The following is a 13,012-nucleotide window of genomic DNA, read 5'->3' on the forward strand; positions in this document are numbered from 1 at the left end:
GCAGCCTCTTAGGGGAAAGCCAAAGTAAGCAATGCCTTCAGCGGACAATTAAGGTGAAGAGATGAAGCAAACATTCCAATAAGAAGGTGCTTATATAGAATTTGATTACAGAAGGGAAGTACTGGAGGGCACATTAGAAGAGTTGGGAAGGGGAGCAGTATGTGATTTGGTGGTGATCAGGTTCAGACTCTTGGGATTACTGTGACAAACCTGTGAGGCATGGTGGGATTAGACCTGAATGACTCTTAAGAGGATGGAGAGCAAATAATTCCAGGACTGTGGTCGAGGCTCCATCCTTATTTCTGCAACTGATTGTGGACTGGAGGTAGGAGTGGGTGGGGTGGCACTCTGGTGACTTCCCTCCTCTCCTACACATTCCATATTCCCCTTGCCCTATGTCATCTCCTTAGATCATGAGTGTTCTCTGCCCAGTGGGTGACCCAAATCTTTGTTCTTTAAGAATCTGAGTGGTCCTAGTATCTAATACCTAGTTTTGATTAGGACCACAACAATACAGAAGACTGTTTAAATATAAAAAACACAGAACTAAATCTGAGGAAACCACCTGGAGTGGAAGTTTTTTCAAAGTCACTTATTCTTTTTTCATACTGTCCTTTCTTGTATTATGGTTTCTAGTCTTCCCTTTATTTTTCTGAACATTTTAACTTTTTATTTTCTTTTAAAGATTTATTTGAGAGAGGGAGAGAGAGCATGAGCAGGGGGAGGGGCAAAGGGAGAGGGAGAAGTAGACTCACCGCTGAGCAGGGAAGCCCCATGAGGGATTTGCTCTCAGGACCCTGGGATCATGACCTGAGCCGAAGGCAGATGCTTAACTGACTGAGCCACCCAGAAGCCCTCTCTGAACATTTTAAATATACTTTTAAACTCAGATTTTGTTTAAAGATTTTAAGTAATCTCTTCATCCAACATGGGGCTCAAACTCACAACCCGAAGATCAAGAGTCATACACTCCACCAAATGAGCCAGCCCAGTGCTCCTCAGATTCTTTTACAACAATTCCTGGAGTGCAAATTTTCCCGTTTGTTCCTTTCTTTGCTCTGTTTCTTCTCCTCTCTCTTCTTCGTAATTTTTCCCTGTAAGCTCATTTTAAATAGTACTTGTTTTTCCACAGGTTCCTTTGTGAAAAGTTGATTACGGGACTATCCTTACAGAACAGTTTTGTTTGCTTCACTGGCCCAGGACTAGCTTTTTGTCAATTTTTCATTGTGACATTCCAGAAACACTCGAGTATTGTGAATTTGGACCACATTTGCACAGACAGCAAATGTATAAGTTTCTGTGTGGATGATTCTTTCTACTTACATCCCTGAGTTATGGTAGATTTTATGTCCCTACTGATCATCAGATCAATGAGTGGTGTTCTTCTAGTTTTGATTTCACAAGGAAGTGGTCCTTTGAGACTCCTGTCTTTGTTGAAGCCCTAGCACTCAGCTATTAGGCCCATATCTTGGTCCCAAGTCTGTACAAAACTCCTTACTTCCACTTCACACATCTTGGACTTTGGGGTTCCCATTCATTCCTGGCACCTTGGATCTCCCATTTTTAGTTTCAAGCCCGGTTGTGTGTTGAACTTTTTGTTGTTGTCGTTACATTACTATTTCCATGTTTGAGGGTGGGAAGGGGGTTTGCCTGGAACTACTCCATCTGTTGCATATTGGTCAAAAGTCACCCCAAAACAAAGGGACTTTTGAAAACACAAATGTGGTCATTTCATTCTCTTAGCATGGCATTCAAGGCACTATGAAAGCAGGTAACTTGTCTCTCTAGTTTCATTTTCCACCGCTTTCTTCTTTTCTCCACACCTAGACAGTCACAGATGACAACTCTTCTCTTTCCTTTCTCTTGTACTTGGGGTGTGTGTTGATGGGAATGAAACTGACTTATCCTCTAGTTTGCATACTATTAAGTAGTTACTGACAGTAGTAGTAGCTTGTATGTCCTAAGAGCCTAGATCCAGAAAATAGCAACTCCATGTGGTTTCACCTCTGGACATTGTAGTGTAACATGAGTTTAGTTAACTTTATTAAATTAAAAATGCTGTTGAGTCTGGTTAGGTTTGCACCGAATTATATATTGAGTCATCCTTTCCAAGAGCTTGGTATGTCTTTTCATTTGCCAGATCTTATTTTCTGCCCTTCAATAGGATTTTCTTTTCTTGTTAAGTTTATTCTTAAATATTTTATAATTTTGAATATATCTTATAATATAATTTACCTTTGAATAGGTAACACATTAATATGGTTCAAAGTATAAAATTGAATATAGTGAATTTTCCATTTCCATTGCTATCCCTTCTCTCTACCCAACCCTTCTTTCAGAGGTATTTTTTGTATATATGAGCAAATACATATACTTATTTCTTGCAACTGTAAATGAAATGCTTTTCCTTTGTTATCATTTTCTAGTTGACTACTGCTAGAACAGAAAAAAATTATTGATTTTTATACACTTATCTTCTACTCACATGCTTACCAAATTTCCTTATTAATATTACTAGGTTTAGTATAGTCTCTTGGATTTCTTAAATACACAGTTGTATTTCATCAAAACACGATACTATTTTCCAACATTTATATCAATTATTTAGTTTTCTTGCCTAACTGCTTTCAGCTGAATTTTCAAAGCATGGTTGAATCCTGTCTTATTTCAGACTTTAATAAAAACAGCTTTAGTATTTACTATTAGGAATGTTTGCTGTTGGGTGCCTGGGTAACTCAGTCGCTTAAATGTCTGCCTTCGGCTCAGGTCATGATCCCAGGGTCCTGGCATAGAACCCCGTGTGGGGCTCTCTGGTCAGCGGGTTAAGAAGAAATGTTTGCTATTGTTTTTTGACGAATAATCTTTTCCTTTTACTTAGAGCTTTATATTTTATTTTAAATTAAAAAACATTTTTAAGATTTTATTTATTTGACATAGGCACAGCGAGAAAGGGAACACAAGCAGGTGGAGTGGGAGAGGGAGAAGCAGGCTTCCCGTGGAGCAGGGAGCCCGATGCGGGGCTCGATCCCAGGGCCTTGGGATCATGACCTGAACTGAAGGCAGATGCCTAATGACTGAGCCACCCAGGTGTCCCAAAAAAATTTTTTTAAAGTAATCTCTTTGCCCAATGTGGGGCTCCAACTCATGACCTTGAGATCAAGAGTTGCATGCTCTACCCACTGAGCCAGCCAGGTACCCTTAGAGCTTTATTTTTATCAAATCATAATTAAAACTGAAACATTTTATTCAATACTTTTTAAGCATATACTGACAAAATGTTTTATTTCCTTTAATTTAGAAAACTTTATTTTGAAGTACTTTTAGACTTAGACAAAAGTTGCAAAAACAATATAAAGAATTCCTGGGGCACCTGGGTTGCTCAGTGGTTAGGGGACTGCCTTCGGCTCAGGTCATGATCCCGGAGTCCCAGGATTGAGTCCCACATTGGGCTCCCTGCTCGGCAGGGAGTCTGCTTCTCCCTCTGACCCCCTCCCCTCTCATGCTCTCTCTCACTCTCACATAAATAAATAAAATCTTAAAAAAAAATAATTCCTGTATATCCTTACTCAGATTTCCCAAATGTTAAGACTTACTTTTATCATTGTGTGTGTGTGTGTGTGTTTATACATATATGGGCCTGTGCATCTATGTGTATAAAGTTTCCAGATACATTTGCAAATTGCCTTTATCTCTGACCTCTAAATACTTCATTGTATATTTCATAAAAACAAGGACAGTCCCTTAATCATATATTATCAAAATAAGAAAATTAACATTAATATTAATCTTATAGCCATTTAAATAATTTTCAAATTCTTTTTTTTTTAAAGTAAGCTCTACACCCAATGTGGGGCTTCAACCTGAGATCAAGAGTCACATGCTCTACCAACTGAGCCAGGCAGGTGCCCCTCTTCAATTTCTTGATGTAGTGAATTATATTAATAAATTTCCTGATAGTGAGGCTTATATCACTGAAATAAACCTAATGTGATCAGAGTGTACAATTGAACTTTATTTTATTTGGTATTTTTTATCTATAGTCATACGTGAGATTAGGCTAGGACTATCAGGTTTGAGTATTAATCTTATGCTGGCCTTTAAAATTCAACTGAGCATTTTTCCATCTTATCCCAAGATCTGAAGCAGCTTATAGAATAATTAAAAATTATAACTCATCTATTTGTTGGGCTGGATATGATGGCTACAAGTAGTGTTCACCTTGTGACCATTCAGTGGAACTGTATACTTGTGATTTGCATATTTTTCCATGTATATTTCAATAAAAGAAGTTTAAGTAAAAGAACATGATTTTTTAGAAGGATAAACGTTTAATCACCTTTCCGATTTTTTCTCTGGTAATTAATTGGTCTATTCAAAGTATGTTTTGGGTGTCTGCTGGGAAATTACCCATTTGCTCTGTTTCCAAATTTGTTGCCACAGAATTCTCCTGAAATTATTTAAAATTTTTCCATATCTACATGATTTCTCATTCCTAATCTTGCATTTTTTTCCTCTTTTTCTGTTTATCAGGCTGAGGTTTTATCTATTTTACTGGTGTTTTCAAAGAGTCATTTTTCTACTTATCCTTTCTCCTTTTCTCCCCCTTCCTTTTTTAACTTCAAGTTTTATCTTTATTGGTCTATTTTCTATTTTCTTATGGCTTAAATGTGTTTTTCTTCCCCTAAATCTTTTTGGATTTTTGCGGGGAGGCAGGGCAGGGCAGAGGGACAGAGAGAATCCTTTTTTTTTTTTTTTAAAGATTTTATCCATTCATTTGACAGAGAGAGACACAGCGAGAGAGGGAACACAAGCAGGGGGAGTGGGAGAGGGAGAAGCAGACCTCCCGCCGAGCAGGGAGCCTGATGCGGGGCTCAATCCCAGGACTCCAGGATCATGACCTGAGCTGAAGGCAGACGCTTAACAACTGAGCCACCCAGGCGCCCGGGACAGAGAGAATCTTAAGCAGGCTCCGTCCCCAGCGTGGAGCCTGACACAGGGCTCAATATCACAACCCTGAGATCATGACCTGAGCCAAAATCAGATGCTTAACCAACTGAACCACCCAGTTGGGTGGTTCCTAAATTTCTAAAACAATCATCACGCATCTTTGAGTTTTCTTTTTGAATAATAAAGGTGTTACATTTTCATTTTCAAGCCCTGTCTCATGCATTCCAGGATACTCAATACAGGTTCGGGGTCTTGCTTTGCCCCATTTGCTCAGGGTCCAATCCCGGCAGATCCTACTGGCTGGCCACAAGAACATGACAAACGTGTGCTCAGTAAATAAATGACACTGTTCTGTCCTGGGACCCACTGTGAAGATCTGTGCTCACTGCACGGCACGCCCAACCATCCGAATACCTGGAGTATCTGTCATATGCTGGCACTGTGTCAGGTCCTGTGAATAGGACAGTGAGCTGGACAACCGATATCTGCCCTCTGGGTGCTTACAGTGCTTTCTGGTAACAAAGACAGACACAGAACAAGTAATGCAAGTGAGCTGAGTGTTGCCTAGGATGCTATGGAAGCATAAGATAGGGGCCGACATCCCTTAGGAGGTGTAGTTAAGAATCTGTAGAAGTGATACTTAAGTCCCTCAAAATCTGAGGGTCTACCCTATCTCCTCTCCTCTCAGGAAGGTGGCCATTGGGTCTTCTAATACAAAAGTTATCTGGTCTTGAGTCATATGCCTCCTGCTCCTGGTCACAGCTGACTGAACCAAAGACTGATCACCAGGCATAGAACTTTATCTACTTGGAATGTTCCATATAGGATGGTCACTGACTGACTGCATTAGAGCCTTCAAGGGAGGTCTGAACACCCAACAGCGTGAAAGGAGAAGAAAAGGAGATAGCAGAAGAAGAGAAAAAGAACAGGAGAGCATAACAACAGCCACAAACCCCGTGGTACTGGATTGGAACTGCAGGTATCAATGTGAGCTCACTATTTTTAATAATACACATACAGATAGAGTAATAAATTCAGATGTGTGTGTTAACATGAATACACCTACTTCCTAGCTCTGTGTGCTGAAAGGGCCTAGAAGTAATGATACTCCAGTAGCAATGAATACACCTAGTGCCTATTTTCGAGTGCAAGGAACCAGGAGCTATCTGGGAAAATAGCTGATGCCAGGGCTGGAACAGGAAAATTATGAGTGAGCTTGGAACATCTTGTGGCGCTAGAGAGTAAGGAAGGGCTAAAACAATGATGGGGGCAATGCCAAAAAAATACAGAAGCCAACCTGAAAGTGGTCCCAATGGCCAAATCTGGGCCAGTATGAGCAACGAATAAACTACCATAGTATTAGATTATAACCCACAGAATAAGACAAATATCTATTAGTTTATACTGATATAAATAAATTGTTGAATAAATATATGGGAGAAAAGAGATAGCTCTTCCCTACAAAATACCAATTAATAAATACAGATGAGATAAGTAAACAGAAAGTCATCATTAGGCCAACACAGCATTAATACTTATAAGCAAAAACCAATGATGGATGCTAAAATTCATAGGCAAAAGTTTAAGGACAAATAAGACATCTACACAGCTTCAAAGTATCTCCCCACAAGATTCTTATTAATTTCAAAGGGGAAATCATTAATTTTACAGTGGACAAACCTGACACGTACCACCACAGTCACATGATCCAAGTTAAATATCACCCCCTGCTAGAAGGCACTAGAAGGGCACATCATCACTTCTGGGGTAGTTCTGCCAAAACTGCAGACCCTCAATCTAATCATATGAAAACAGGAGAGAAACCCAAACTGAGGAACATTCTATAAAATAACTGACCTGGACATTTCAAAAGTGTCAAGGTCATGAAAGGAAAAGAAAGATGGAGGAACTGCCAAGGGCTGAAGGAGACAAAGGAAACATGACAAAACATAACATGGGGTCCTGGATTGGACCCTGGACCAGAAAAGGGACATCAGTGGGAAAAATGGCAAAATCTGAATGTTTATAGATTAGTTAGTACTGTATCAATGTTAACCTCCTGCTTTTAATAACTATACTATAGTTTGGTAAGATGTTAATATTAGGATAAGTGAGGTGAAGGATATAGGAGAACTACTATTTTTGCAACTTTGTGTAAGTCTATAATGATTTCAAAACAAGTAGCAGTAGTAGTAGCAGTAGTAGCAGTAGCAGTAATAGCGTTAATAGTAGTAGTAGTAGTAGTGGTAGTAGTAGCAGTAGTAGTGGCAGTAGCAGTAGTAGCAGTAGCAGTAACAGTAGTAGTAGCGGTAGCAGTAGTAGTAGTAGCAGTGGTAGCAGTAGTAGCGGTAGTAGTAGTAGTAGCAGAAGCAGTAGTAGTAGCGGTAGTAGCAGTAACAATAGTAGTAGCAGTAGCAGTAGCAGTAGTAGTAGTAGTAGTAGTAGCAGTAGTAGCGGTAGCAGTAGCAGTAGCAGCAGTAGCAGCAGTAGCAGCAGTAGTAGCGGTAGCAGTAGCAGTAGTAGCGGTAGTAGTAGTAGTAGCGGTAGAAGCAGTAGTAGTAGCAGTAGAAGCCGTAGTAGTAGCAGTAGCAGTAGTGGTGGTAGTAGTAGCGGTAGAAGCAGTAGTAGTAGCGGTAGTAGTAGCAGCAGCAGTAGCAGTAGTAGCGGTAGCAGTAGCAGTAGTAGCAGGAGTAGTAGCAGGAGTAGCAGTAGTAGCAGTAGCAGTAGGAGTAGTAGTAGTGGTAGTAGTAGTAGTAGCGGTAGAAGCCATAGTAGTAGCAGTAGTAGCAGTAGTAAAAAGAACAGCAGTTACTGAGGTAGGGAGCAGTAGACAGCTCCCTGAGAGCCTGGACGGTGACTGCTAGAGCATCTGCTGGAGCCCATGTCCTGACTTCTGACTGCCTCGTACCCACATTGTTCTGGCATTCTGCCATCACCTAAGGGACTTTAATTCCTGCCTTTATTTTCTGTTTCCTGAAAGAGATTAGCTAACACCAAAAGGAGGGATCCAAAAAGGCCCTGCAGGGTGATGGGGTGGTCATCAGTGGTGGCTACTATCGATGGTGCCCAAGGATGCACCAGGCCTCGCTGTGTCCTGCTAAGCTGGGGCTGAAACGTGGCTCATTTGTGGTATGCCCTTGGGGGATGGTATGCAGGCCCTCTGCTTCGTGACTAACATGCAGACTGCCCGGGGGAGCAGTTTATTCCAGGCTAACTCAGCTGGGACAGCAGTATAGACAGAGCTGATGCAGACTCCACAGCCACCTGGGCACAGCCTGATTTCATGATCTCTCTCCCTACAGCTCCCCGATGTCTGTGTTCGTCTCCTGAAGGAGGCCCCATAGAGCTGAGCTTGCTTGGTCATTTGGTACTGTTGTCCAGTCCCGGAACAGAGCAGGATAGTGACCCACTCAGCCTTCCTCCTCGAGGTGCCTTATACTGGCTTAGTTCCAGAGCTGGAGAAACATGGTCTGGCCTGACACCAGAATGTGGTTGAGGGGAAACAGCCACCATATGGCAGTGGACAGGGGAGAAGTTCTATGGGTCCCCTCTCCTTGGAATTCTAGGCTATGGGAAAGAGGGAGCTACAGTCTACACTGCACAACCTCTGTGCCTGGGCCTCTGCACCCTTTCTCCACAATCTGTGCAGACATTCTGGGGACTCAGTTGTACGAGGGCCAGCAAAGGGTGGCAGGGCACAGCCTGGTCCCCGTCTTTTCCCAGGCAGATCTGTTCTTAGCGGGCAAACTTCTGAGCTTCCTGGGACCATGATAAAGTTCCAGAGACTACAGACCATGGGGATCATGCTGAAAGATAGAGATAAGGGACCTCCTTCTCTTCCCTGCCTTGAAGGGGATGGGGAGGCAGCTCCTCCCTTGGAGACCTGTTAGCAAGTTTTGGGCCCATAATAAAAGGTCCAGGGGAGGGCAAAATCCCTATTTTTGACTTTGAGGCTGAGGAGGGGTCTTCCAGGGGCTATGAGGAGGTAAACAGGCCTCAGGCTGGGTGGAGAGGAGGGAAAGGGCATGAGGGGAAGATAGGTCAGTTGCCATGCCACAGCCGAGGGGCCTTTATTAGATGTTGAGGGCATGTAGAGGCAGGTGGGTAGAAGCTAGAGATTGTGGCACACCTTCTCAGGGTGTAGTGGGGCCCGGATGTCCAGTTTGCGGGTCTTGCTGTCCTTGTCGATGATCTCCAGCCGCAGCTTGGGTGGACGTTTCTCAGCCGGGGGTGAGGGCAGTTCGGGGCTCTTGAGCAGCTGTTTGTCTGAGTCCTCCACAGTGATGCGCAGAGTACAGCCCCCCGGCAGCAGGTCTTGTTCATAGGCGGCTGCCAGCTGGTTCACCACACGGCGCTCGACCTGTAGGTGACAGGTGAAGAGCTCATCACTGCTGGGGCCGTGGCCTGGAGCCCAGGCTCTATCACTTACCGCCAGGGCAAGTCAGAAAGCTCTGGGCTTCATCTTCCCCCTCCGCAAAGTGGGGCTAACCACACACAGCTTGCAGGACTATGCTAAAGACTCAATGATGTCAGTTCCTGAGGTGCCCAACTTAGTTCCTCACTCCTGGCAGGGGTTCATACTTGCTTATCCTCCAGGAACGGGGTTTTACTTGATCATCTTCTGGTCTGGGTTCTGAAGGGGCATCTGCTCTGGGTATGGACTATTCCAGGCTGGGAGCCCAGGGTGGGGCAGGGGCACGGGGGGAGGGAGGTGTGGAGATGCCTTACTTCTCTCAGGCTCCAGTGCTCACCTCATGCTTGATGGAGCGGGCACCATAGTGCACATTGTAGCCGTCGACCAACACGTCTGCCACCTCGCGGTCCCAGAGCAGTGTGATGTTGTGCCTTTGCTTGGCCTGAGATAGGTCAGATAGGAGCATGCCCACATGTGGCCCAGTGCTTTCCATCTATCACCACTCTGGCCTGAGGCCCGGGACTGTGAGTGATTGTGTGCCCCCAGGGCCAGTGTCCCACACCACTGTGCTCCATGCCTCTAGGGGGGGTGGTGCTTCCAACCCAGTGTTCCCTATTTCCAGTGGGCAGATGACCCAACCCCACCCATGGGCAGTTCCTGCTCTTACTCTCTTGGCCCAGAAGTTCAGTTCCTTGTTGACAAGTTGGATGAGCTCTGAGTGGCAGAAGGGGAGGAAGTAGACAATCTCGTTGATTCTTCCCAGAAACTCATCCCTCCGGAAGTGAGCCTGCAGGGCCGGGTTAGGGGTGGGTGAGCTCTGTGACTCAGAAGGGGTAAAGGGAATTACTGGACCCCAGCGGGGAAGACTAAGGATGGCTAAGGGGATCTTCCCACCGGAGACTCCAGTAGGAAGGACAAAGACCTCTTACTTTCAGGATGGGGCGTATCACATTCTCCTTGAAGTTCTTTGAGATGGTTATCTTGTCATTAATCTGGACATCCCCTGTGGAAAAAGAAGCATAAACTGCCTACTCTCCATACCTAGGGAGCTCTGGGAACTGTGCCTGCCTCTTGCTCCCATTCATGAAAAGAGCTCTGGCCCTGCCCCCAATGGTCTGTGTGATCCTGGTCATGGTCTCAGGCTCTTTAGGTCTCAGCCTGGTCTCCACTTGAGTGAGAGGACCGGACTGGGCACTTCCTGAGGCCCGTCCAGTTCTATGTGCTACAAACACAAAGCCTGAGGTTCCTTAAGTGTAGCAGTTGTGTGAAGGAGGGAAAGAGGGGGACAAGACTCAGGACCCAGACTTGAGTTCTGACTTGGAAGAGGGGTTGGAAGGTTCATTTCCAAATAGAAAGGTGACAGATGTGGCCTCCTGCCTGATGTCATCCTTGCCCCCAGGAGCTGTGCTGGTGGTCTGGGCACTTGCCCAGGTGCCCAGATAGCTCAGGCCGTGTGCCATACCAAGGTTTTCGGCGATACGGTTACGGTTCATCTCCAAAGCCTCTTGCCTCAGCTGCAGTGCGTGCTGTGCGATCTCGTCACTGGCCACATTGGAGGTCATGATGAAGATGGCATCCTTGCAGTCGATGGTCTTCCCTTTTCCATCCGTCAGTCGGCCCTGGGAAAGAACCATGACTGCACAGTCAGGAAGTGCTAAGCCTGGACACCTCTTCCAGGAGGTCTCTCCAGAACCCTCAGCTGCTCACTCCTCCCGGTTCCCCCTGTCCTGGGCTGCAACCATTCCACTGGCTGAGAGTGACTCCAGTCAAAACGGAAGCTCTGTTTATCATCCATCAGTGCCCCTGATTCATCTCTGGCACCCCGAAAGTCAGCCCAATTAAACATGCATCCATCCAACGTACTTTCTTGGAGGCCCAACTGGGCCAGGCTCTGTGTTGGGGCATTGGTGCCTCACTGAGCTTTTGACATGTTTTTTTTTTTTTTTTTTAAAAACAAGGTTCCTTGTCTTTTTTTTTTTTTTTAAGATTTTTAATTTATTTATTTGACAGAGACAGACACAGTGAGAGAGGGAACACAAGCAGGGGGAGTGGGAGAGGGAGAAGCAGGCTCCCCGCTGAGCAGCGAGCTCAATGCAGGGCTCGATTCCAGGACCCTGGGATCATGAGCTTAGTCAAAGGCAGACGCTTAACGATTGAGCCACCCAGGTGCCCCAACATGCTTCTTGTTAATAAAAAATGACACTCAAGAAACCAGAATGACAATTCAGTGAGTTAAGTGTTATAAGGGGAAGCCCAGGTCACTGTAGGAGTTCAGAGGAAGGTATTTTATATGGCCATTGTGAAGACTAATATGGTCATGTGGGTTAAAAATCCTTAGTTAGCCAAGCTGCGCAAATGTTCCGAACTGTTATTACCACAGCAGACATGTAACATATATTTGTTGTATCAAAATGAACGAGATGAATTGCAACAGGTATAGTCTCTGCAACTTAAAGCCATCCTTTTGCCTGACAGAGAGGGAGAGAAAATAAGGCTCCACCTTTAACCAATGTGGGAAGAGTCCTTGGAATCTTTAGCTCTTTCTAGAAGCGACACAGACGAAAGAAAGCATCCATACTGGAGACAGATGCACCGAGGAAAGAGAAAAGGAACAACAGCAGGGAGAAGAGACAGAATGAGAGAAGTATAGCTATCTGGGGCCACGCAGTTTAAAGGCGACAAGGACTCCCCCAGTCAGCCAGCTCCCACCGACTCAGCAAACAACAAGGCTGTATCACTGTACAACAGTTCTTTACAGTCATTTATGACAAAAGCGAAGGTCAGGGCCTCTCTGAGCAGAACTGATGGAGTAACAACAGTGGACAACGGGGCACTTCTCCTTGCACCACAGGCACCCTGCTTCGTGTTCTCTGTGTCCTGTTGCACTCCTCCCACCAAGCACAGTTCCTGTCACGCCAGAGGACATGGCTCTGGGGCACATCACTGACCCCAACCTGTCTGTTCCTGCCTGCCCCAGCCTCAGCTGGTAGCTAGTCCTCCTCAAGCATTTCCCTTTCCCTGGGGGTATGGACCTGACTCAGGCTCAGTCCTTGCTTCTAAAGCCAAAGCAATGGCAGACCAGCCCTGGCCCCCAGAGGCAAAGGGGGAAGGGATGTGCATTAACTTAGTATCTACTCCATGCTGGACATGGTACCTGGTGTTTTTAGCCTTGCTTTATACTGGCCCTTGGCACAGCCTTCTTAGATTTATTTGTTTAATTTGAGAGAGAGCACGTGAGCAGGGGGAGGGGCAGAGGGAGAGGGAGAGAAATCCTCAAGTGGACTCCCTGCTGAGCACGGAGCCCCAACACGGGGCTCAAAAGGGGTTCAATCTCAAGACCCTGAGCTGAAATCAAGAGTCAGATGCTTAACCAACTGAGCCACCCAGGTGGTCCTCAGGCCTCTTAGAAAGTGTCAGTTCCAAAGGGATCAATTCAAAGGGGCCTTGAGGTCCTGGTCCTGATTACAGTCCCTGCCTTGGGGTGGGAAGAAGGGAAGGCAAGGGAGCAAGTAGATGTTCTTGAGCTTTTGCCATTGGCTTCCCTGTTTATGAGTAACAGATCAACAGAATCTACTGAGGGCAATTCTAGTTCTGGTCTCTGCACGTGTGTGTGTGTGTGTGTGTGTGTGTGTGTGTGTGTGTGTGTGTGTG

The 13,012-nt window shown here is 45.1% G+C and overlaps 1 protein-coding gene across 4 annotated transcripts in view; it reads right to left on the minus strand.

The window, feature by feature from the left end:
- The window catches only part of CLPB (ClpB family mitochondrial disaggregase), a 173,870-nt gene that overhangs the window by 25,097 nt on the left and 135,761 nt on the right, over positions 1-13,012 (minus strand). For 2 of the 4 annotated variants that reach the window (XM_073879641.1, XM_025894277.2), the window contains exons 12-16: positions 10,824-10,980; positions 10,291-10,364; positions 10,029-10,148; positions 9,699-9,803; positions 9,077-9,307 (exon numbers count right to left, since the gene is read on the minus strand). In XM_073879641.1, the coding sequence (XP_073735742.1) occupies positions 9,077-9,307; positions 9,699-9,803; positions 10,029-10,148; positions 10,291-10,364; positions 10,824-10,980 (687 nt within the window). Of the gene's footprint in view, positions 1-1,013; positions 5,460-8,988; positions 9,308-9,698; positions 9,804-10,028; positions 10,149-10,290; positions 10,365-10,823; positions 10,981-13,012 lie in introns of those variants that run through there. The other 2 variants (XM_025894279.2, XM_025894278.2) reach the window with 2 other exon arrangements.

Source organism: Callorhinus ursinus, unplaced genomic scaffold (genome assembly GCF_003265705.2).
Source record: "Callorhinus ursinus isolate GAN/ISIS: 27379988/994484 unplaced genomic scaffold, GSC_fseal_2.0 scaffold35, whole genome shotgun sequence".
Taxonomy (NCBI): Eukaryota; Metazoa; Chordata; class Mammalia; order Carnivora; family Otariidae; genus Callorhinus; species Callorhinus ursinus.